The 26,731-nt window shown below is 41.6% G+C and overlaps 1 protein-coding gene across 3 annotated transcripts in view; it reads right to left on the reverse strand.

Annotated features, from left to right (window-relative positions):
- The window catches only part of LOC124132985 (fibrocystin-L-like), a 153,579-nt gene that overhangs the window by 104,145 nt on the left and 22,703 nt on the right, over positions 1 to 26,731 (reverse strand). For 2 of the 3 annotated variants that reach the window (XM_048398465.1, XM_048398463.1), the window contains exons 2-3: positions 1,791 to 1,865; positions 949 to 1,090 (exon numbers count right to left, since the gene is read on the reverse strand). In XM_048398465.1, coding sequence (XP_048254422.1) covers positions 949 to 1,090; positions 1,791 to 1,865 — 217 coding nt within the window. Of the gene's footprint in view, positions 1 to 948; positions 1,091 to 1,790; positions 1,866 to 16,010; positions 16,126 to 26,731 lie in introns of those variants that run through there. The other variant, XM_048398464.1, reaches the window with a different exon arrangement.

A 26,731-nucleotide genomic window follows, 5' to 3' on the forward strand; every position in this document is an offset into this window, starting at 1 on the left:
TTCTGATGCTTGTGTATGTGTGGGTGCACGCGTGCCTGTCTTTGTGTATCTCTGTGATTATGGTTATGAATGTGCGCGTGTCGGTCTCGCTCTCTGTCCCTCTGTACCTTCTTGTGTAAGTGCCTATGTTCGTTTGCTTGTTTGCTTGTTTGTTTGATTTTTAACGCCGCATTCGGCGATTATTCAGCTATATGGCGGCGGTCTGTAAATAATCAAGTCTGGACAAGACAATCCAGTGATTGACATCTTGGGCATCGATCCACGCAATTGGGACACGATGCCATGCATCAACCAAGCCAGCGAGCCTGAACCCCGATCCCTTTAGTAGCCTCTTACGACAAGCATATATAGTCGCCTTTTACGGCAAGCATGGGTTGCTTAAGACCTATTCTACCCCGGATCTTCACGGGACTCGTTTGCTTGTGCGTGTATGTGTGTCTCGGTATGTGTCTGTGTCTGTCTGTGCATGTGTGTGTTTGTCTGTGCGTGTGTGCGTCTGTCTGTGTGCGTGTGTGCGGAGAGTTGTTTACCACACAATCAGGTGCCATGAATGCTGGTGGTGACTTCGAGTTCAAATTCATCCGCTCATAATCTCTGGATATGCTTTTGTATTAATGGTACAATATTCGAAACGGCGTTAAACCTATCTCACTCACTCACTCACTCACTCGGTCACTCACTCGGTCACTCATTCGGTCACTCACTCGGTCACTCACTCGGTCACTCACTCGGTCACTCACTCGGTCACTCACTCACTCACTCACTCACTCACTCGGTCACTCACGCACTCACTCGGTCACTCACTCACTCGGTCATTCACTCACTCACTCACTCACTCTATCACTCGGTCATTCACTCACTCACTCACTCACTCACTCACTCGGTCACTCACTCACTCACTCACTCACTCACTCACTCACTCACAGTCTCAGCGGCGTCTATACGTACGGGGTATAGCATGTGATCTGCTTCTCATGGCAACCGTCGAGATGGATGCTGCATTCGAAGTTACGGGTGGAGGAGACAAGATACACTTTGTTTCCAAGATGGCCATTCCCAGCGCCAAAGCTGAACAGGTTCCGAGCGAAATCTGAAACGGGAGGAGAATTTCGATCATATCTTGGTTTTTGTTTTTCAAAACGTGCTATTTTGAAAACAGGAATAATATATATTAACCTAAGATTACTCTCGTTCCAATAAAAGTTCCTTTGACTTTTTTTGTATTCGTTTCTATGTCAACTTTCCAGAACGTTTCTTTGTGATGGCTTCCCGTACTTTTCTAGACCGCGACTAGGACGCGAATGTTTCGCGTCTTGTTCGCGAACGTACTGACGTTTATAGTGTACAGCAAGCGTCCTCTCGCGTAACCTTCACGTCCCAGGCACGAACAAAGGGTAGTTTGATTTGAGCAGTATCGCATATGTAACAGGGTCCGAATAACTCAGTCCCTCTTGACACTGACGAAAGTTAGATATTTATTCATCTCATAGTTAAAGTTTGTTTGTTTGTTTAACCGTTCTAAGCAATATTCAAGCTCTATGATGGCGGTCTGTAAATAATCGACCAGACCTGGACCAGACAATCTAGTGTTTGATATCATGAGCATCTACCCACGCAATTGTGATACGGTGACATGCATCAACCAAGTTAGCGAGCCTGACCACCTGAACCCTGTTAGTCGGCTTTTACGACAAGCATGGGTTGCTGAAGACCTATTCTACCCCGGATCTTCACGGGTCTCACAGTTAGAGGTTAAATTTGTAACGAATGTATATATGGACTATACTTACTATTGCCCGTTATAGTGATGCGTGTCCCGCCATTCAGACTGCCCTTTAGTGGTTCAATCTCAGACACAAATGACTCTGAAATAACAACAAATGAATATATTAACAGGAAAAAGAGAAACAAATTTTATTATTTAAAACAATATTGCTAACTTGGATTCAGTGGAGCACGGGTATGCATGTAGTCGCTAAAGAGCAGCTGTACGAATTCTCTGTTTCTGAGATATGCCAAAGTTCCACTTATCGTCGGTTCGAATCCCTGTTTCAGTTTAATTTCAGCAGCAAACGCAACTTGTGTCATCAGAGTGGTAGTCTTTTACTTCCACATGAAGCTGACATTCTCTGACATAATGTTCCGAGACGCATTAATTCCAAGTCATTCTTGTATTTCAGATCTTTAACGATACACTGATATGATACCGTGTCTCTATGAATGCTCAGTAATCTGGTGCCTACTAGTGGCTTGAGGACCCTTCTACATTATTATTTACAGATAAAAATAAAATGCATCGAAGAGGGTTTGGGTGATCCTGGCACAGTCAGGCTGGTTAGGCTCATCATCAGCTCAGGGCCCTTGCCCCCTCTACACGCAGCCCAGACAGCGAATGAGACTTCTCCCAGGAAGCGCTGCCTAGACAAACCCACCCAGAACATTTCGGAGAATGGGAAGACTCCCAAACACTGCAGCCTTCTGCATTACTCAGTCAACAGATTGGGAGGCACCAAACCTAAGGCACCGAGAACATTGGGGAGTCGGACAACTAGGTAATTGAGATGCAAGCGTGACATTTCGGAAGCGAGGTCTGCATATTTGCCATGTTTTTCCTGGATCTTGTCAATCAAAAGTGACAGAAAATCCAACGATATAAATAATTTTGTTGGATTTATCGAAAAGGACAAGATCAGGTTTGTTGGCCTTGATAGGTCCGAGGCTGTACACGGGCCTATTCCAAAGAATGTTGTATTTATCATTGTCCTTGGCGACGTGCATCCTGTTTGTCCACGAGTTCCTAAACGCATTAAGTACACGAACGCTGACACTTACCCAAACACTCAAAGATATCTCAAAAGGTTCGGAGTATGTACATACTAAAACAGAAAATGCAGCAAAGAGGGTTTGGGTGATCCTGGCACAGACAAGCTGGTTAGGCTCATCATCAGCTCAGGGCCCTTGCCCCCTCTACACGCAGCCCAGACAGCGAATGGGACTTCCCAGAACTTTTCAGAGAATGTGAAGACTCCCCAACGCTGCAGCCTCCTGCATTATCTAGATTGTCAGAAGGTCTGTATACCTGGTAGCAAAGGTACTCTCCCAATGTCAGTCAACAGATTGGGAGGTACCAAACGTAAGGCACCGAGAACAATAGGGACTCGGACAACTTGGTTCTTGGGATGCAAGCGTGACATTTCGAAAGCGAGGTCCGCATGTTTGCCATGTTTTTCCTCAATCTCATTAGTGTCAAAAGGGAAAGAAAATTCAATAATATAAATGATTTCATTGGATTTATCAAGAAGGACAAGATCAGGTTTGTTGGCCTGGATACGTCTAAGGCTGTAAACGGGCCTATTCCAAAGAATTTTGTATTTATCATTTTCCATGACGCCCTCTACATATTCTGGGTCGTACCATGGATGGACCTCTGCGTCAAAACCACAAGCATTGCGAAGACGGTTATTAAAGGATCGAACCACACCATTATGTCGCTTGTTATTATTACAACGTACTTTCGAAGAGACATTGTATCAATTTCTTCTAAAATCACGTTTACATTCAGTTCATAGATTAATTGGCGACAATTTCCGAGATATGGTTATTACATCTAATAGGCAATGTTCGTCCGAAACGCTCGTTGCGTTGTGACAAAGCGGAACGTTAGAGAGACGAAAACAAACAAGTTTATCAGTTTATCAAAGCTGCTGAAACATTTAAGAGCGCACCTAATTAGAATAATGTTATTGTGCTAGAACGTTCGATGAAAGTTTTTGTCTTCGCGTCACCAAGTTCGTCCGCAGGGATGTGCATCATCAGATGCCAAAGTATTGCTGACTGGCTTCTTTCAACTGGGAATGTTAACTGATCTGTTAATGAATAATGAGGTAATTGCCTATACGAAACAAATTGCTTCTCCAGATCGCCTGTAGGATGTCATCAGCTATATCTTTCGTGACTGCAATGTATTGTGAAACCCTATGTACTTTGATGATCGTTTTGACGGTGGATGGCTCAGTTGGTGATGGCTTTGGGGTGTTTAATAATAATAATAATAATAATAATTAAAGCTGCTAGCAGCAATGGCGGGCTCCAAGTAACACTGCGCACAAACGTCCATGTTCGAATCCTCAAAGGTTTCCTTGCAGGGTATTGCCGCTACGAAATTGTCATGTGCAGTGGCATCCAAGTCTGTTCTAAACCCATTTCCGACCTTGAACATGTTCGAATCCTCAAATGGTTTGCTTGTACCAACTCCGTTCAAAAATTGTCACCTAACATCGCTGCTACGAATTGGCGTGTTCCAGGGGTGTCCCAGGGGTGTCCCAAATATTGATCAAATATTACCACGAAGCGGTGTTACTTTTAGCATGCAACCAAGAACAAAAGATGAGGTATACATGTCAGACTAACTTCATGTCAATTTTCAATAGTTTCTGTGGAGAACCTTACAAGATATGATCTTTCAAGTAAAATTTCGGTGAAAAAAATCATCAAAATCAAAATCCAATAGGGCGATGACTAAGAAAGATATCCAAAAACGGCTAACAGAGTTTAATGTATAATGTATGGAGACAATTCTCAGAAAGTTTGGATGCAATTCAGACTGTGGATTCAGAGGAGATAGGATTTGAAGACAGGTACCCAAAAAACCCTGTGAAAACCTTGAATCCAATATGGCTGCCAAACCACGTGACCAATGACCAAAGTCAAAGAACATCAAATGTCAAGCACCCAAAGCAGCAGACACATCTAAAGTTTGAAAGTAATTGGACAAGCGGTTGCGAAGCAATAGGGCAAAATATAGCTTTTAAAATTGCTTATTTTTCAGTTATCTGCCCATGGTCTTTGGGCCTATGGCCTTGGAATTTGTGTGGTATCTGGTACGTAAGTATCTGGATACACATACAAAATTTGAATGGAATCGAGGCAGTGGTTATTATGCTAGCTCTGGTACAAAAATCGGCGGAATAATAATAATATTAAATCGAACGATAGCACTGGGACTCTTCAGCTTTTCGGCTTGGTGACTCTGAACCAGACTGTAACTTCTTTGTCAGTTGGGCTCCAGTCAAATGGATGAGCGTTCTGAGTTCGTCAGGGCCCCGGGTTTATGTCGTATTGCTGAGATAAAGTGCTAAACCTGTTTCCGGCCTCGTCCATGTTCGAATCCTCAAATGGTTTGCCTGTACCACCGCCATCAAATGTAATGAACCGCTTGTCAGACATCACCACGTGTGTCCCAGTGTGTTCTTAACCCATGTTTGACTTCAACCATGTTCGAATCCTCAAATGGTTTGCCTGTACCAACGCCCTCTAATGTAATGAACCGCTTGTGAGACATCCCCACATGTGTCCCAGCGTGTTCTTAACCCATGTTTGACTTCGACCATGTTCGAATCCTCAAATGGTTTGCCTGTACCAACGCCGTCAAATGTAATGAACCGCTTGTCAGACATCACCACATGTGTCCCAGTGTGTTCTTAACCCATGTTTGACTTCGACCATGTTCGAATCCTCAAATGGTTTGCCTGTACCAACGCCGTTAAATGTAATGAACCGCTTCTGAGACATCTCCACATATGTCCCAGTGTGTTTTTAACCCATTTCCGACCTCGAATCCTCATGTTCGAATCCTCAAATGGTTTGCCTGTACCAACTCCGTCAAAAGATAGTCACTGTTTGCAGGACATCACCGCTACGAAATTGGCGTGTGCCAGAGTCAACCAGAATGTTCTAAACCCATTTACCACCCAGACAATGTTCGAATCTTGATAATCGCCTCTAAAGACAAGCATGGGTTGCTGAAGACCAATTCTAACCCTCATCTTCATGGGCAGCATACATACTGCAAAAGACACTTGACGGTCAAAGGGAAATAACCCTAGGTTTTCTGAGCGATGTATTCGGTATTTTGTCCATATTACCACCAAGCGGTGTTACTTTTAGCATGCAGCCAAGAACAAAAGATGAGATACATGTGCCCGACTAACTTCATGTAAACTTTCAATAGTTTCTGTGGAGAACCTTACAAGATGTGATCTTTATATAAAGGAAAAATTCGGTGAAAGAAATCATCAAAATCAAAATCAAACAGAGCCGTCACTAAGACAGATATCCAAAAACGGCTAACAGAGTTTGGTGTGTTATGTGTGGAGACAATTCTCAGAAAGTTTGAAAGCATTTCATGCAGTGGATTCAGAGGAGATAGTATTTGAAGACAGGTACCCAAAAAACCCTGTGAAAACCTTGAATCCAATATGGCAGCAACTAAAAACGATATCCAAAATCGGCTAACAGAGTTTGATGTGATATGTATGGAGACAGTACTCAGAAAGTTTGGATGCATTTCATGCATTGGATTCAGAGGAGATAGGATTTGAAGACAGGTACCCCCAAAACCCTGTAAAAACTTTGAATCCAATATGGCTGCCAAACCACGTGACCAATGACCTAGATCAAAGAACAGAAAATGTTAAGCACCCGAAGCAGCAGACATGTGTAAAGTTTGAAAGTAATCGGACAAGCGGTTGCGGAGCAATAAGGCGAAATATATCTTCAAAAAATACTTGTTTTTCAGTTATCTGCCCTTGGCCATTGGGCCTACGGCCTTGGAATTTTTGTGGTATCTGGTACCTAACAACTTGCACACACACACAAAATTTGAACAAAATCGAGCCAGTGGTTAAACTGCTATCTCTGGAACAAAAAACGGCGGAATAATAAATAATAATAATAAATAATAAATCGAACGATTACAATAGGGCTCTACAGCCTTTCGGCTTGGAGCCCTAATAATAATAATAATAATAACAACAACAACAATAATCACGCTTGCATCCCAAGAACCAAGAACCCATTGTTCTCGGTGCCTTAGGTTTGTTACCGCTCAATCTTTTGACTGACATTGGGAGTGTACCCGGGTTTGCTACCAGGAATACAGCCCTTCTGACAATCTGGGTAATGCAGAAGGCTGCAGTGTTTTGGGGAGTCTTCACATTCTCCGAAAAGTTCTGGGTGGGTTTGACTAGGCAGCGCAAAGGCCATTTGTTGTTCAATGTGGTTAGTTATATCACAAAATACTGTTACTTTCTCAAATGATATAATATTCTTTTAAATGTTTTGTTTGCCTGCTTAAACCCAATATGCCACCCTTGTCGACACGGAATAAAAAGGTTCTGGCAATCTCAGCCAGATAGGAGTTACAGGAAGTCCCGAACTCCCTAACCCCCTCTGAAACCCTGTAAACCCCAACCCACTAATTGCTGAACCTTATACCACAACTCTACTTGGATAATAACCCCCCACACACCATGCGTCCCAAGTATCTTTGCATTAATCCTTTTATCCCCTACGCTTGGCGAAACACACTCGACGTAGCGACCCCCTACAATTTGTCAGGCATTGTCACACAACAACATGACAAGAAACATATTGTCATCTTCTCATGTGTGAACCAACCTGAGAATTCATAGCCATTCGTGTCTTTGGCGTATTGTTCCGAAGTCGTTCTAGCGTTGTGTGCTTAAGATAGTGATCATCTTCTGAGTTAATTGCAGCATTGTCAAAGTGTTTATATTCTTCGTTCTTGGTAGTCAAACTAATTTGATGCCAAGGACATGCCGAAACATATTAAACATTAACACCTACTCATTCGTGCAAGAACACCTTTTGGAAGACGTTTTGCAATTCCGATAATTGGTGTTTAGAGAATACTTATTCCTGGTTGAAGGGAAACAAACAATAAGTTTGTGAATAAATAGTTCGATGTATTCAGTACTATTGACAAATACTTAATAGTAATAGGCTGACGTCCAGGGCTGTCAATCAAGGCGTTGGACAGCCGTGACAACATCCATCGCGTGACTTCATTACGAGAATGCCAAGGTTATACTTAGAACAACTGTTTTATACATTATGGGCAAGGAGATTTCTGATAGTGAGAATTCTAGCGTGATACATATGTACTGTTATCAACCGCAGCGATCTGGAAACTGTTTTCACAGATATATTTTTTGTTACAAAGGGGCACGGGTGGCCATGGCCAGTCGTCTGAGACGGCGCAATTCATTGTCCTTTCGGCAAGCCAGAAACCTATGATCATGGGTTGGAATCGCGATTCGCCCCAATTAGTAAAATATATTTCTAGGTTTGTCAGCACCATATCCATGCTCATGGGTTTCACAAAAGTGGTAATGGTCTGAGACCTGCATCAATTCAGGCTTCCCTCTCACATTAAGCTGACACGTCGTGGTATAACTGGAATACTGTTTAAAGCGGCGTAAGACCAATCTCACTGGAAGGATTGAATAAAGGATTCACAAATATGACTGGATTGATGGGTGGGTGAGTGAACAGCAGATGGTTATCAAGTGAAATCTCGTCAACTGAAATCTTGTGACCATAGAACATATTTATGAGTCAAACATGTTTTCGATGTAGAACTAGGTTAACACAAGATTTAACCGAACACAATTACATCTGGAACCGATATCACAGCGTGTTGTTTAAATCAACAAAAGGACGGAATAATAAAAGCAACAAAACCTTTCCATTATCATACGAAAGCTCTGGTAAAGCTGCGAACACACAATCAGAGTACGATATAGCAGTATTCAGCAGTGTTTGTCACTCTTTAATCTGCAGGCACAATCGTTTATACAGACCATGAGTGAGGAAGAATGAAGGAAGACGGCTATGAAGTCATCAGAATCCTAGCGGGGTTGCTATTAGAACTCCACCGATGGTAGACCATGCGTGTCTAAGGGGGTTCTGTCGGTGTAGTTATGGATATCCAAAACGCAGTTTATTTGTTGCAATATAACCCAACCTAACCTAACCTAACCTAACCTAACCTAACCTAACCTAACCTAACCTAACCTAACCTAACCTAACCTAACCTAACCTAACCTAAACTAAAATAACCTAACCTAACCTAACCTTACCTAACCTAACCTAACCTAACCCAACAAAGTGATATGGGTGAGTGAGTGAGTATCGTTTTACGCCGCTTATCCCAGGAATATCACGGAGGGGGACCCCAGAAATGGGCTTCACTCATTGTACCCATGTAGAGAATCGAACACAGAACTTGAGCGTGACGAGCGAACGCTTTAACCACTAGGTTATCCCATGGCCATGAGATGAGCGTGACAATATAAATTGATGCAACCTACAAACAAGATGAGGAATTACAAAGATATATATTTGTAAAATACCTAAATGTAGATAATATACGTAAAATGGCGGTAACATATTCGGTTCAAAGCCGCTTTGAATAAAATATCGTCAAAATTAAGCCAATTATCATAAAAAGTGCGTTTTTTTATTCGAACCCACTGTTATCAAAACTGTAACTGGCCCCCTTAAAGCGTGTTTTTGTAAACCATGTGTCATTAATTACGTATGACCATAAATGAAGAGATATGAATACGGCCTCCTTGGTTAAAAGACCAAAAGACGTTAAAAGATGGTACTCGTGACCCTGCCTTGTGCTCGGCATTAAGGGGCTAAAACAAGGACTGGTCGGCTCGGAGTCAGTATACTGTGTCTGGGTGGGGTATCCATGTAAAGCTGTGGCATGGTATCTCAGTGAGCTAGTACTATAAACTCGGCATTAGTCCAGACACACACGTGCAGGCACGTAGCTATGTAAGTGCAATAATCTTGAACGCCCCATCTCACCTCACAGAAATGACATTACCAAGTGTAGCTTGGACCGTGATTACATCTTTATACAGTGAAACCCCATTAGCCTGGAAACTTCTCAAACCGGATGATTACATGAACGTGTGCATACATACAAAGGCAGTTCAATATACTTTTATCCGGACACTTGCTTATCCGGACCATTTCATTGGTAAGGACATAGTCCAGATAAAGCAGGTTTCGCTCTAAATAACACCTCAAGATATCTGGATGAGATATAGCGGCAATCAGCAGCATGAATACTGTTTAAGAATGGTTCCTACAAACAAAAAAACATATATCAGCTGTGATATAGGAGGGATATTGTCAGCTCTCTTAAACACGATACCCCAAGCCCTGACCCCGTTACACAGACACTCATTGCAACATGACTGGTGTATCCGTTATTTAGCATGTGTGTGCGACCGTATGGAGTATAATAAGTATATCTTATTTCATTCCCAGATAATGTTACACTCATATAACCTGTTCTCTGTGTTGCACACCTGAATGTGGTTCCACAGGCCATGATATGTCAGCGTGTAAGCTTGTAACATTCGCAACTTGCTGACGTGTAAAATATCCGTGTCAGCGAACACGATAAATGCTGCCGCTGGTTATCCGACATGTCCCGTAAACGAACGACAGACACGCGTGATTGTTAGAAAAATACGTGCACAAATACAGTTAAATACCGAAGTTGAAGGGACCTGTGTAAATACTTCGACTTAGATAAGCTAAGATCGCTTTAGTATTCAAAAACGTGGTTTGTATTATTTTTTAACGGACGTTGTATACAAAACGCTTTGTTGTTTTCCAATGATATGTCCTATATATATAATTATATACACTTGAGGTACAACTGACAGGTATAATCAAAATAGGTTTTAAATATTAAGATAGGTATAACTACATATTACTATATAACTATATAACTATATATATATATATATATATATATATACCTTTTCAATTATGTGATATCTGCAGCATGTGTGAATAGCTTATGACTATTTGGACCGCCTCCGTAGTATAGTGGTAGAGCGTCCGGGTTCGATCCCCGGCCGCGTCATACCAAAAGACGTTTAAAGATGGTACTTGTTGTTACCCTGTCTGGCGCTCGACATAAAGGGGCTAAAACAAGGTCTGGTCGGCTCGGAGTCAGTATGCTGTGTCTGAGTGGGGTATTCATGTTAAACTGCGGCACGGTATCTCAGTGAGCTAGCACTATCAATCGGCATTAGTCCGGACTAGTACAAGCAGACACACACACAGACACACACACGCACACGCACACGCACACGCACACGCACACGCAAACGCACACACACACGCACACACATACACATACACACGTTATACAAGTGGACGCGACGTTAAACCTAATTTCACCTCACCTTATGTCTATTGGAATAGTGTTAAACTTCTCTAAAGAGTTGATGCCTGTCAGAATATGTCTTATATGTCTGAATAGTGTATACCTATCACAAAAGTGTTTAATCTGTCTGAAGAGTTGATGCCTGTCAGAATATGTCTTATATGTCTGAATAGTGTATACCTATCTGAAAGGTGATTTATCTGTCTGAATAGTGTATACCTGTCTAAATAGGCCTTGTCGTTTTAAATGATATAAAATTATTGTTTTCAACATCGCAATAATGCCCGTGACTTTGTATACGCTTCGTATGAACAGGAACACAAAAAATGTAAAAATGTGTGATAACAAGTCAGCTGGCAATGCACACATCAATAATTAAACCTTTACCCTAATCATTTTTTATGACCAAAGACGAATTTAAGCTGTTTACGCAATAAAAACGTTAACAGAGCGAAGGGGTCAAGCAAGGTCATGAACCTCTTCAGCAGAGAGGTAATATTATAGGGCATCCTTTATACTCTCGCAATTGTCTAGAACCCATATACCACATAACATCATCAAAAACGAACTTCAATCACCCTCAGCTCCCTTGTTGTGTTAACCCGTTGTGTCGGAAGTCCAAGACCCAACACTGGTCTTTCATAGGCGTCTGAGTACTTCACCCTTGATCTCCTATAAACAACGCAAGCACCTATTGAGCACCGTGGTCATATCTTGTAAAACGTCCACCAATAAATATTTATGTGCCATGTGCGTTAAAAAGGACCACGACACTATAACCTTTGTTGCCTTTGATCTTTGCTTTCGAGACGTGTACCTACATCGGTAGCCGTTGTCATTAAACAACGTTATGAAACAACGACATCATTAAAATTGCAATTCTGTGAAATGTGCAATGAGGTGGAGAATATTTATAGCTATATTTTAGATCATTTCAAAAGAACGTGACTGGCATTAGGGCACATAACCGTTTCGTACGGTCTGGTCGTAGATTCTGCGCAGTCCGGGTATTTAGGATGCGGTTGAGATGTCTGGGGTCGTCCTTTCACGTAGGTGGCGCAGTCGGATGTAGCCATCTTGGACGGGATGGTTACTCTTGGTCATCCCGACATTGGCCGATCACGTGTTGACCATGCTTTTGAAACCGATCCCATAGCCTTACGATGGTGCTGGGAGCTGCATTGAAAACCCTGACGACAGCTGATCGGGATTCACCTGCCTGCAAGCGGCCTATGACGTTGTTTCATTGCACTTCTGTTAATGCTGGCATGTTGTTGAACTGTCACTGTTCGATTGACGCAGATGCCAGGCAATCAAAAACCCTGCACTTAAATAGCGTTCATAGTGCTGCTGCAAGTGCAGTACGTGCAGCTCCATGGCCCTTTTGTTAATGCACTGGGTGCGGTTTTTTTAATCGTACGTGTTTGCCGACTAATGGATTGCATGTCCTTGTTGTGATCATTTTTATCCGGGAAATTTGTCACTGACACCAGGTGCACATTAAACCTCTTCATTGTGCACCCTTTGGTCTGCTAATGTTTCTTTTATGGTCAAAAATATCATTTTTGCGTTTCTTTGTTTGGAGAGTATATTTACACCGTATATATTATGTTGATCGTTAATGTACTTGAATGTGTGAAGCCCATTTCTGGTGTCTCCCGCCGTGATATTGCTTGAATATTGCTAAAAGCGGCGTAAAACCATACTCACTCACTCACTAATGTACTTGATTCGAATCTCAGGTCGTCTCTATCATGGGCATTTGTCTTAACAGTACCATACCAATGTTTTTACCGGGTTTCGCCCCTTTTAAGGAGTGAATTTTGTTTTGCGCCGCACTCAGCAATATTTCAGCCTCATCACGGCGGTCAGTAAATAATCGAGTGTGGACCAGACAATCAAGTGACTGATATCATGAGCACCGATCTACGCAATATTGGGATACGATGACATGCATCAACCAAGTCAGCGAGCCTGACCACCCGATCACGTCACCCATACGGCAAGCATGGGTTGCTGAAGACCAATTCTAACCCGGATCTGCACAGACCACTCGCGTTTGAGGAATGCCGATAACTGCACATCTTGACACTGTTTAATGATGTCGTAAACAGTCACACGATAACTCAAGGCAACTGGCCCCGTGGAGATCCGGGTCAGAAGTGAAATACTGCTGAGTGAGGCGTCAACCAGCAAACAAAGAAAAATCAAACGCGAGCGATGTCCTGCAAGATCTATGAGCACGGCTCACCACCTATTGTTGTTAGTTCAACATGGTCCAAGCACATAATACCACTGTCGGATAGCAATTAATTAGATAGCAATTAATAAACAGCAACACAGAGGTTTCATGAGGTAGTAGTAGTTAAAGCTGCAATAGTAGTAGTAGTAGCAGCAGCAGCAGCAGCAGCAGCAGTAGTAGAAGTAGTAGTAGTAGTAGTAGTAGTAGTAGTTATTGTTGTTATTTAATGCCGCACTCAGCAATATTCCAGCTATATGGAGGCGGTCTGTAAATTATCCAGTATGGAATAGATTGACATCATAAGCATCGACCCACGCAGTTGGGATACGATAACATGCATCAACCAAGTCGCGAGCCTGTCCACCCGATCCCTTTGGTCGCCTTTTGGGACAAGCATAGTCGCCTTTTACGGCAATCATGGGTTGCTGAAGACCTATTCTACCCCGGATCTTCACGGGTAAGTGGTAGTGGTAGTGGTGGTGGTAGTGGTGGTGGTGGTGGTAGTGGTAGTGGTGGTGGTGGTGGTGGTGGTGGTAGTGGTAGTTGTGATGGTGGTGGTGGTAGTGGTAGTGGTTGTGGTTGTGGTAGTGGTTGTGGTAGTGGTAGTGGTAGTGGTAGTGGTGGTGGTGGTAGTGGTGGTGGTGGTGGTAGTGGTGGTGGTGGTGGTAGTGGTAGTGGTGGTGGTGGTGGTGGTGGTGTTAGTGGTAGTTGTGATGGTGGTGGTGGTAGTGGTAGTGGTTGTGGTTGTGGTAGTGGTTGTGGTAGTGGTAGTGGTAGTGGTAGTGGTAGTGGTGGTGGTGGTAGTGGTGGTGGTAGTGGTAGTGGTAGTGGTGGTGGTAGTGGTGGTGTTGGTGGTGGTGGTGGTAGTGGTAGTGGTGATGGTGGTGGTAGTAGTGGTAGTGGTTGTGGTAGTGGTTGTGGTAGTGGTAGTGGTAGTGGTGGTGGTAGTGGAAGTGGTAGTGGTGGTGGTAGTGGAAGTGGTAGTGGTAGTGGTAGTGGTGGTGGTGGTGTAGGTAGTGGTGGTGGTGGTAGTGGTGGTGGTGGTGCTGGTGGTAGTGGTTGTTGTAGTTGTAGTGGTAGAGAGTTCTATCCTCTTTTTAATGATATGATATTATCAAATATTCTCTTACTTTTGCTACTTAAAAACTCCAATCGCCATTTGTGTCTCGCCTGTGTATTTGCTGGTTACGTGTGGCAAAATATATCACATGATGTACATTATATTGTTATGATGCCAATATAACCAGACGAGCGTTATGTCAACAATTGCAACCAATTATGTTTCTATAAACATCAAGTTCTGGACAAATGTCTTTGATAGAAACAGATTTCTGTAATGGGTTCCCTGATGGGCGTAGAACATGTGCAATCCATCAGTGATAACAGGGCCCAAACACCATCATAATATACAAAATATATTAACTTGATTCTGACTCGGTTCTCAACGTTTGGGCTGAACATGTTGAAAGTTCGTGTCAGCTCTCCTAACAATAATCTGGTATATGTCTTTTTAAAGATGTGCATCTGATTTCCATTTAGATATTTATGATTCAATGCGAGGTCGGTTATCACCATGGGATAATCTACACATAAACACTTTAACTTTGTGAGATGTTTGTTTAATACGCATGTGACACTATTTCAATCAAATCGACCTATTGGATGAAAAGAATTGGCTTCCAATTAGGGAATCGATATCGATCCCTGACCTTCGTGATTCAGTAGCCTTCCCTGAACTGGGATTCCCGCCTAGTGTGAGGTGAGGTGAGGTGAGGTGAGGTGAGGTGAGGTGAGGTGAAATGGGGTTTAACGTCGTGTTCAAATATATTGCACTTTTATATCGACGTGTATGCACGCGTGAGTGTGACTGCTTGTCCTAGTCAGGACTAATGCCGATTTTATAGTGCTAGTCCACCGCAGTGTTACATGAATACCCCACTTAGACACAGTTTACTGACTCCGAGCCAACCAGTCCTTGTTTCAGCCCCTTAGTGCCATTTTTAACGTCTTTTGGTATGACACGGCCGGGGATCGAACCCACTACCTTACTCACTCACTACCAGACGCTGTACCATTAGAACCACGGAGGCGGTCTAGTATAACATGATGGAACATAGGTTCATATATATGTACATATATATATTGTGTAGTAACAATAGTGGTATTTTAACTACATGTTTATGTCAAAGGGTTACACAAAAAGAAGAACCTCATTAACATTCATGTTCATTCAGATTCCGAATGCGGCATCATTAATTTAATAATTATATTGTTTGTGTTTATAAAACTAAGGTGCTCCACCATATTCATAAATGACTTTAATCAAACATGTACGCCTGGATGACTCAAACAGCCTACTTCGAGTATATTATATATCCATTAATGGGATAGCCTTCATTGCGTTCTTTCAACGCCTTTTTAAAGATTATTCATTATTTACGCTAACAACAAAATTACGTTTTCGAAATTAACTATAAGCAATCAGAATAATTTCTTAAAGCATCATTTGAAAACACAAAATACCCATAGCCTTCATATATGGTAAAAACAAGCCGCACATGTACAAACTACATGGGTTAAAAAGGGTTAAAATATAACTTTCAACTTATATTAGATATAATAAAATGATTTGTTAGGAATACATTTTATCCTACACGAAACATTATACAAATTAATTTGTTATTACAACATGCAGATTGTACTCACCGCCCCCACGGCAGGCCCCGAGCGAGACAAATACACACGTAAAAAATAACCACTTATCCCGCCGGCTCAACATGGTCGAGCAGACATTACACTTTACACATTTTAACAATTTCAGATTTTATATATACCCGCACAGGCCAAGCCTCGTTCTGGCGTTATCTCGTCAGGAAACACCAGAGCGTTAAGTCCACGCCTGTTTCAACGCTTGATCACACTGTCGGGGGAGACTAGACGTATTAAAGCTGAACGTCTCCTCTGTTGTTATGAGGTACATAAGTATTGGTAAACAAATGACCCCACGTATCGTTTTCATAATTATCAAGAAGCGCAAACCAATTTATTCAATTTATTCCAGTTTCCAGAACATGCTGCTGTCGTCGGTGGAATCTATAATTTCGAATAGCGTTACGAACAGGCTCAAACTGTCTCAGGAATGTTGGCGAAGTTACAACATGATAAGAATTATATAGGATTTTAAAGTGTGTGAGGTATGTATGAAGCAAATAATTTAAAATAAAACAAAACACAATGTCCCTGTGTGCTCTCAATGAACCTGTATCAGTCATCAAATAATAATAATAATAATAATAATAATAATAATAATAATAATAATAATAATAATAATTTCTTGTACGTTTATCCATTTCACCATTTGAGTACTGTACAGCGAATCTCGTAAGTGAAGTCCCCGTCAAACCGGAAAACCCGGCTTCCGGGCGATTACATATCGGCATGTATGTAAGCGTTTAGAATCAAACGGATATTATTCCCCAAACCGGGAATGCTTAAATTCAAACTATTCCACCAACCGATCGTCCAGGTTAACGAGGTTTCGTTCCACAGTATGTGTGCTTGGCCTTTCTGCACGGATATCACGAATCGAAGGCAAGTACAAAACATATGAAACCTATGCATTATTACTGGGGCGCTGTTACTATGGTAACCACTCAATATAGTTTTAACAGTTCGAACAACATCTGATTCTAATTTCATGCAAATTATTTCAACTAAGTAGCAATGAATGTCATGGCAGAGAGACTTATACGTCATTTATGCCGCTGTGTCGCTCCAAGGCCGAGTCGGAGATTAATTTTAAGCCATGTTTGATCTTTCATGTTTTGCTCTGATATAAAATCTATGTTTGATCAACTCATTATATTTTTCGTCTTGTCGAGGGCATGTTGGCACGATCTGTAGTTCTATAAGCTGTGGCTACAAGCTACCACCGTACATTGTAACCAGCATGCTAATGCGTTACGTTGTGCGATTAGTTTCAAGTGGTAAACATTGTCCAACACAAATAAGCATTGTTTGTAAGAGTACAGGATCCCTAGTCTATCAAGAAAACTAACATGCCATATGTGTATATTTTGTTACGCAATGGGCTTTGCCAATCCTTCTTACGTCATGAGCATGTTTAGTTCGATACACACTGCATTCACGAGCTGACTTAAAAACCGTAAAAAAATGTGTTTACATCCGTGTTTTTGGAATGTAAGATGTCAAACTGGAGATTAAATCTTGATCGTTTGATCATATTATTACCTATTTTTTAAATAAAACATTAAAAAAAATGAAGAAATGATCCATACACTACATAGTTTTTGCGAGATATTATCATAAAAACAAACGTATTATAAAAACATAAATCCTACACTACGTATTAAAATGAAAAAAGAAAATCCTACACTACTTATTTTTTCATAATAGACTAAACCTCCCCTAATATTGTCAACATTTTTAACCAGTGTACAGAATTATTTCTCAGAAAGGATGAAACAAATTGCATGTATCCATAACAACAGAAATTTCAGGACACTGATTTTGTTAGTGAACAAACATTCATTTTTCCTCTAAAACCTGAGGCGCACATATTTTTTTCAATATTTCCTGTAAGCTTTAGGTTATTTGTTTCAAACAACGGGGCGTTTATATCAAGATATTTACATTTAAATATCTTAAAGTATTGTCCCATTTATTCGATAACTGAAACTTGGCCAATGATTGTGATCAAGTCTTTGAAAGGCATTTAGAAGTGATACACATGAGGAAAAGAATTTATGGATATCAACTTCTTTTTTATGAGGAACACAACGTTTAGGATCGGAGTATATACTTACGCCTTCACCAAGTGAATAAAGGAGTAAGCATATACTCCGAAACGTTGTGTTCCTCATTATAATGAAGTTGACATCCATAAATTCTCTTCCTCAATAATTGTGATACTCCAAACTTATATGTCTTTACACACTGATCACTCTCCCAACTATGTACACACCAAACCACTTGTCACGACCGACTAGATTGGTGCCGTTTTAACGAGACGGCCGCCGTAAGACAGACCGTTTCAGCTTATTGATTGATTTATTTGCGTGTGTTGTTACCAATAAGTTGAGACCTTGTGCTGATGTAACCCAAATGTCCTTCGAGATAATAAAGTGTTATCTTATCTCATCTTAAGGCCGTGGGTAAAGCGTCTGCCCGGAGAGCGGAAGGTTGAAGGTTCGATCCCAAGCCGTGTCACACCAAGCGAAGTTAAAAGATGGTTACCATGCTTCGCGCTCGACATTCAGGAAATAAAACAAGGATTTGAAGTCAGCATGCTGTGTCTAAGTGGGGTATCTGCGTTAAACTGCAACACGGTATCACAATCGGTGTCCACTATGAGTGAGTGATTGAGTGAGTGAGTTGGGTTTAACGCCGCTTTTAACAGTGTTCCAGTTAGATCACGGCGTGTCAGCTTAATGAGGAAGGAAAGCCCGAAGTGATGCAGGTCTCAGACGTTTACCACTTCGGTGAAACCCACGAGCACAGGTATGGTGCTGGCAAACCTAGAAACATATCCGGGGCGAACCGGGATTCGAACACACAATCATAGGTTTCTGGCTTGCCCAAGGGACGCAAATCTGCACAGCGAATCGCGGCGCCTTAAACGATTGGGCCATCCCTGCTCCCTGTGCACAATGAACCGGCATAAGTACTAATAAGCACGCACGGACCGACTCAGCTGTTTTAATGCCCAAGGAGACAACATAGTGTTATACGCATGCACGCACGCACACACGTTTCATCTCAGCTGTTTTAATGCCCATGGAAATATTGACAATGTAGTACTGTGTTATACGCATGCACTTAGGCACGCACGCACACACGTTTCATCTCAGCTGTTTTAATGCCCATGGAAATATTGACAACATAGTGTTATACGCATGCACTTAGGCACGCACGCACACACGTTTCATCTCAGCTGTTTTAATGCCCATGAAAATATTGACAACATAGTGTTCTACGCATGCACTTAGGCACGCACGCACATACGTTTCATTTCAGCTGTTTTAATGCCCATGAAAATATTGACAACATAGTGTTATACGCATGCACTTAGGCACGTACGCACACACGTTTCATCTCAGCTGTTTAATGCCCATGAAAATATTGACAACATAGTGTTATACGCATGCACTTAGGCACGCACGCACATACGTTTCATCTCAGCTGTTTAATGCCCATGAGATATTGACAACATAGTGTTATACGCATGCACTTAGGCACGTACGCACACACGTTTCATCTCAAGTGTTTTAATGCCCATGAAAATATTGACAACATAGTGTTATACGCATGCACTTAGGCACGTACGCACACACGTTTCATCTCAGCTGTTTTAATGCCCATGAAGAAATGAACAACAGGGTGTTACAGATTGATCGTACACAACAATCCAATTATCAACACGGACCAGGCGGGGCAGACTGAGTTATTTTCATGCATGCTTGTGCCCATGAAGATCCGGGTTGGAATAGGTCAGATATAACTGGAATATTGCTGACTGTGGTGTTGAACAACGAACACACAAACACACAATTCATGTGTGTTGGAGTGAAGCAGTCTCACCGTGCAGCTATTGTAAATGTCTAACGGGACATGAATTTAGCCGGATATTTTATAATAACCTGTCAAGAATTAAAATTGTAAATTTAAATTTGTTCAAGGATGTAATAGGGCTTAACGTCGCGTTCAATATTATTGCACTTGTATAACGACGATTGTGGGGATCATCATCATCATCATCATCATCATTCTTCTTCTTCTTATTATTATTGTTTTTATTTTTATCAATATTATTGCACTTGTATAACGACGATTGTGGGGATCATCATCATCATCATCATTCTTCTTCTTCTTATTATTATTGTTTTTATTTTTATCAATATTATTGCACTTGTATAACGACGATTGAGGGGATCATCATCATCATCATCATCATCATCATCATCATCATCATCATCATCATTCTTCTTCTTATTATTATTATTGTTTTTATTTTTATCAATATTATTGCACTTGTATAACGACGATTGAGGGGATCATCATCATCATCATCATCATCATCATCATCATCATCATCATCATCATTCTTCTTCTTATTATTATTGTTTTTATTTTTATCAATATTATTGCACTTGTATAACGACGATTGAGGGGATCATCATCATCATCATCATCATCATCATCATCATCATCATTCTTCTTCTTATTATTATTATTGTTTTTATTTTTATCAATAGTATTGCACTTGTATAACGACGATTGAGGGGATCATCATCATCATCATCATCATCATTCTTCTTCTTCTTATTATTATTGTTTTTATTTTTATCAATATTATTGCACTTGTATAACGACGATTGAGGGGATCATCATCATCATCATCATCATCATCATCATCATTCTTCTTCTTCTTATTATTATTGTTTTTATTTTTATCAATATTATTGCACTTGTATAACGACGATTGAGGGGATCATCATCATCATCATCATCATCATCATCATCATCATCATCATCATCATTCTTCTTCTTCTTATTATTGTTGTTATTATTTTTATCAATATTATTGCACTTGTATAACGACGATTGTGGGATCATCATCATCAGCATCATCATTCTTCTTCTTCTTCTTCTTCTTCTTCTTCTTATTATTGTTATTATCATTACCATCATCCAGCTTACATCCACCTCACATATCTGGTACCCATTACCCGCAGGGCGAACAGAAGCACATTTGAACTAAGTCACCAGCCCAGGGTGACAATACACAATTTGACACTTGTGTTTCGGGTGTACGAGCGCATTCGTGTTTCAACCATCTGGTCATCTGCTTTCGGGCGAGGTGGTTCTTTTGCAGCACACAGGGCAATAGTGGTTAAAACACGTCGGGGGCATCAAGGTCCGGGTTCGATTCTCCACATGGGTACAATGTGTGAAGCCGATTTTTGGTCTCCCCCCGTCGGGATATTGCTGGAATATTTCCCTAAAGCGGCGTAGAACCATACCCAAACACTCTGTCAACAGCAGAGTCGATTGTGCGATTCCGACAATATCATAAGCATGTCTTTATGAGTCACTATGAAATAGTCGATGACACCAGGTGTTCGCGAATATCCTTCACCACTGATGACAACTATAAGACATCTGACCGCCTCCGTGGTCTAGTGGTAGAGCGTCCACCTGGAGAGCGGAAGGTCCGGGGTTCGATTCCCGGCCGCGTCATTCCAAAAGCCGTTAAAAGATTGTACTTGTTGTTACCCTGTCTGGCGCTCGGCATTAAGGGGCTAAAACAAGGACTGGTCGGCTCGGAGTCAGTATACTGTGTCTGAGTGGGGTATTCACTGCGGCATGGTATCTCAGTGAGCTAGCACTATAAATCGGCATCAGTCCGGACTAGTACAAGCAGCCACACACACACACACGTACATTCACCTAGTTCACCCATTTCACCTCACCTATAAGACATCTAAATCTTCAAGAATATGTGATTTCGGAGTACATCTGCTTGTAAATAATATCTATATAAATCCGTTATCGTTATCACACGTACAGTCTCTATTGCCTTCGAGCAAACTCAACACAAATCAAACGAACACACATTATCAAGACATTCCCCTGCATACCATTCTTTAGAAAACCTGTTATGTATCAACACAATGTATACACTTTAACAATGACCCCGAACCAAGCTAAACGCCTGGTTCATTATCTTAAGTGGAGGTGGACCATGGTCTCGTGACACTCCACGTCATAAGTGTCTCCTAGCTGAGGTCCATCACTCACCCGGCTATTTCCAGTCACAGGCGGCCATTGTGTTGCGGTACTTATCACTTCTTTGTTAGTTCCCAACACACCGACGCTAAAAGCCCTGCTCCACACGTGTGTCAACACACATTCACACACATGGCAACACACACACACATGGTGGTAACAAGGTAAAGATGTCACTTCCAGAGCTGACCGCTGGCCTCTGAACCTATTTGTGGCGTAGTTTGTTCTGATTGCTTGGTTGTTTATATGTAACCCTTGGTGTGTTAACCATATATTCTTGACCATGTACATGTTAATCAATCTTCAAAAGGATATTTTTGAAGACGTTTATTTGGGTTAATTGTGGACACGTTGATATCTGTATTATCCGGACGGTGCCTTCCAGTTCTTCAGCAACCCATGCTTGCCGTAAAAGGCGACTATGCTTGTCGTAAGAGGCGACTAACGGGATCGGGTGGTCAGGCATGTTGACTTTGTTGATGCACGTCATCGTATCCAAATTGCGTGTATCGATGCTCATGATATATCGATGTATGATGCTCAGTCACTGGATTGTCTGGTCCAGACTCGATTATTTACAGGTCGCCGTCATATAGCAGGAATAGTGATGAGTGCGGCGTTAAACAACAAACAAACAAACAAACAAACGATGCCTTCCCCAATACAAAAAAACTGACAACCCAATTTCGAAATGAACAAGGGACTGTGATCAAGTCTAGGTTTCGACGTTGTAATGTTTTGTGGTAATATAAAAGCATCAAAACCGTTTTCATAATCACAGAACTCTTTGCCAAAGGGCGGTTTCAGCAATATTCCAACAATATCACGGCGGGGGACACCAGAAATGGGCTTCACACATTGTACCCAATCCTGGAATCGAACCCGGGTCTTCGGCGTGACGAGCGAACGCTGTAACCACTAGACTATCCCTCTGCCCGGAAGCTAATATCTATAGGAAAATTCTTCCCTGTCAATCATTGCCGGTTGACATTTTGAAATAATATTAATGATATTATTATTAATAAATAATAATAATGATAATAATAATAATAATAATAATAATAATAATAATGGTGATGACAACAACAACAACAACAACAACAACAACAACAACAATAACAACAATAATAATAGGTAACAAACTGCAGAGTTACAGTTACTACAAATGTCAAAGTATGTGCGGGAACACCATTTGAGCAGAAAACAAGATAGAAAGAAACTATAACGCTGTCTTTAAAGTTCCATTGACAACAGTGGGCTTGCAATATATCGCTTTTCACTCAGTCTATAACTAGCATCCTGGCTAAACGTTATTTTGAATGAGAGTAACGTGGAGAGTTATCAGAACTGGATATGCACCAAGTGAAGTCAAGCAACGTGGCGTGAGATTAAATCAGTAGATACAGATCTACATGACGCATGTCGGTACAATGCCTTGGCGGTCATTCTCATTTGATTTCATCCAGATAGTGATTTTTTTCGTGTTGTGCATCATATTAAAGGCAGTCACCGAGTTCTCATTTTTAGAGCCGCTCAATACCCAACCACGAACTATCGGCATGAATGCTGGTATTTTATCTAAAAGAATTGTCCCAGAAATTGCTTAAAAGATAATAATGTTTCAAGCAGTTAAAAAATAAGAATTTACATTTTGTAAGAATAATTGACAATGTTCTCTTTACAGACAGCTAGACACAATTTTTTTACATGTTTAATTCGTTGTATACAACACTAGTTCAAGAGGATTTAAAAAATGTGTCAAAAGTCTTTTTGAGTTTTTAAAGCCGTATTCAGTATTTAAAACATAACATGGTTGAGGTTAACATTGCATAATGTTTTAGGTAATTCATCTGTGGTCATAGAATTCCACATTGTTTCATTCATAATGCTTGTGTTTCTTCTATCAGAAATTTTATTTTAAAAAAAATGCTGGTCGGCGACTAAAGCGATTGAACGACCCGTGCCCCCTGTAATAGTGTGACTTTAGTGGAGTGAGTGAGTGAGTTCTATTTCAGTTTAATCACGGCGTTCTGTGGTCAAAATGCCGAAATTGTCATATGTTTAACGATTTTGTGAACTCCAAGAGCCAAGATTCGCCATGGTGCTAACACATCTACAAATAATACCAGGGTGGGTCGAAAATCGAAGCTACTTTGGTTAGAATAGGTCTTCAGCACCCAGTGCTTGTCGTAAAAGGCTACTAACGGGATCGGGTGGTCAGGCTCGCTGACTTGGTTGATGCATGTCATCTCATCCCATTCGCGTTGATCGATGCTCATCATCTCAAATACTGGATTGTCTGATCCAGACACGATTATGCGGCGTTAAACAACAAACAAACAAAGCAAAAAATACTTGGTATTGTGTAATCTAACAGTAAGACTTACAATGAACACTGCATTTGTTCCCATGCTTTGATTCGTGTACACCTGATGTTTTTTATGCGGGACATGCTTAATGGAAGGCTCAGTACAATGTAAATATGCAGACCCTTGTGCTCTGACAGTTTGAGAGACGGCTATCGCTTGTACACATGTCTGTGCATACATCCTGCGTAACAGGGGAGAGGGGGTTGTTTAGTGGGTAAAGCGTTCGCTCGGTTCGCACCGAAGGCCCGGGTTCGATTCCCCACATGGGTCCAAAGCGTAAGGCCAATTTCAGGTGTCATATTGCTGGAATATGGTTAAAAGCGGCGTAAAACCATAATTACTCACTCCAAGTTTGAGTGTCCTAGCGCGATACCATTATGCATTAAGTTGATGTTGTGAAATAACCCGATCAATTCTCTGCCCAAACTATTCCAATTAAAAAAACCTAAGTATGTCCTCAGAGCATCATGCAGTGAAAATAGGTAGTTTAACGTGTCCCGTTTGGGTGTTTAACGACCTGTACCTTGCTGTGAAGATAGCTTTTATTTTTGACAGCATAATGCATTTCAATCTGTCGTTATCTGCATATCTATTAATCAAAGCGTTAACGAAATGAAAAAACGACACGACATCACGTTATAACAACGTGTGACTTGCAATTGATTTACACAATCACGTGACCCCCAGAGAGGCTTTGATGTTCAGGAACACTACATATGCCTTTAAGCTGACACCAATTCCAGCTCTACATCAGGGTCCGTTTACCGTATTTCCTCGTCTAAAGGTAACAATCAAGCGCATTGTCCAACCGCTGCTTCATCCCCAAACGAGGCTTACATTATTTTTCTACGTTTAGCGTCACTTGGTTTTTTCACACATCTCAGCTGGTGGTAGCGATGTTGTCATGCGCAGATAGGTTATGTCCTTGTGACATATTAAGGTCACGTGTCATCAGCTTTTCGGTATTGCCTGGCCAAAGGGTATTGGTCTTTGGTTTGGCGCGAGCCGCTATTGAGGGCCGTGTCAATGGGTCCAGTTTGAAACATACGTCCTGGGACAAACGTTCACAGCACACAATGTCCCCTGGGGAAGTGACTTCAAATGTGCTTCTGTTTACCCAGCAGGGAATGGGTACCCGATATGTGAGGTGGATGTAAAAACCCTCTAGCTGACCGTAAGCAGCTTGGGTTGTATACTCCCCAGGGAGTTGAGAATGATTACTAGAATGCAAGCGGATCCACTGTTCGGGGAATAATAAAACCGCATTCGAGCAGATACTACTCCAGGTAATGGGTGAGTGAGTGATTTGGGGTTTAGCGCCGCTTTGAACAGTAGTTCACCTTTATCCCGACGTGTCAGCTTGATGAGGGAGGAAAACCGAAACTGATGCGAACACTGGTATGGCCCAATCTGTCACTGTTTCCCAAGCATTGCGTTGGAATAGCCGGATGACGTAGGCCTCTTTGTTGTATACGCAGGGCGAAGAGTGAGTGAGTGAGTGAGTTGGGTTTAACGCCGCTTTTAACATTATTCCAGTTATATCACGGCGTGTCAGCTTAATGTGGGAGGAAAGCCCGAAGTGATGCAGGTCTCAGACGTTTACCACTTCGGTGAAACCCACGAGCACGGGTATGGTGCTGACAAACCTAGAAACATAATTGGGGCGAACCGGGATTCGAACCCACAATCATAGGTTTCCGGCGTGCCCAAGGGACGCAACTCTGCACAGCGAATCGCGGCGCCTTAGACGACTGGGCCACCCGTGCCCCCCGCAGGGCGAAGAAAGAGCGGCAATCTACCTTTAGTAGTGGAACTACGGTATTCGACCACCTGATCTTTTGATACAGTTTAACAGCCGTTGAGCATGTCCCAAATTGGTCATTTCCTCCGGGAGCTCGAGTTAGAATAAAGATCTCACGTAGTCTTAGACAGAATCAGGCAGATTCCAACTGTTTGTTTACAATAACCATTCATCACTAAGCAGCGCATTGGAACCCTCATTAAAATAACATGACGGTCCATGTACCATGATAGAATTCCTTTCAACATCGATGTCATGATTGACATGAAATCAATACTGATCGATAGCTTATTTGGTTCCCGAAATGCTCGCGTGATCAGGGTTTGTGGAATTCGTGTGCTTATCTATTATGAAAGGGTGTACGTGGCATAACGGTCAGCCCTCGCCAGGCCTTCGTCCGAGGGACGTCGTCGTCCTCAAAGTGGGTCGTTGTATAACGTCAAGTACTT

Source organism: Haliotis rufescens, unplaced genomic scaffold, assembly GCF_023055435.1.
Source record: "Haliotis rufescens isolate VD_foot unplaced genomic scaffold, xgHalRufe1.0.p SCAF_18, whole genome shotgun sequence".
Taxonomy (NCBI): Eukaryota; Metazoa; Mollusca; class Gastropoda; order Lepetellida; family Haliotidae; genus Haliotis; species Haliotis rufescens.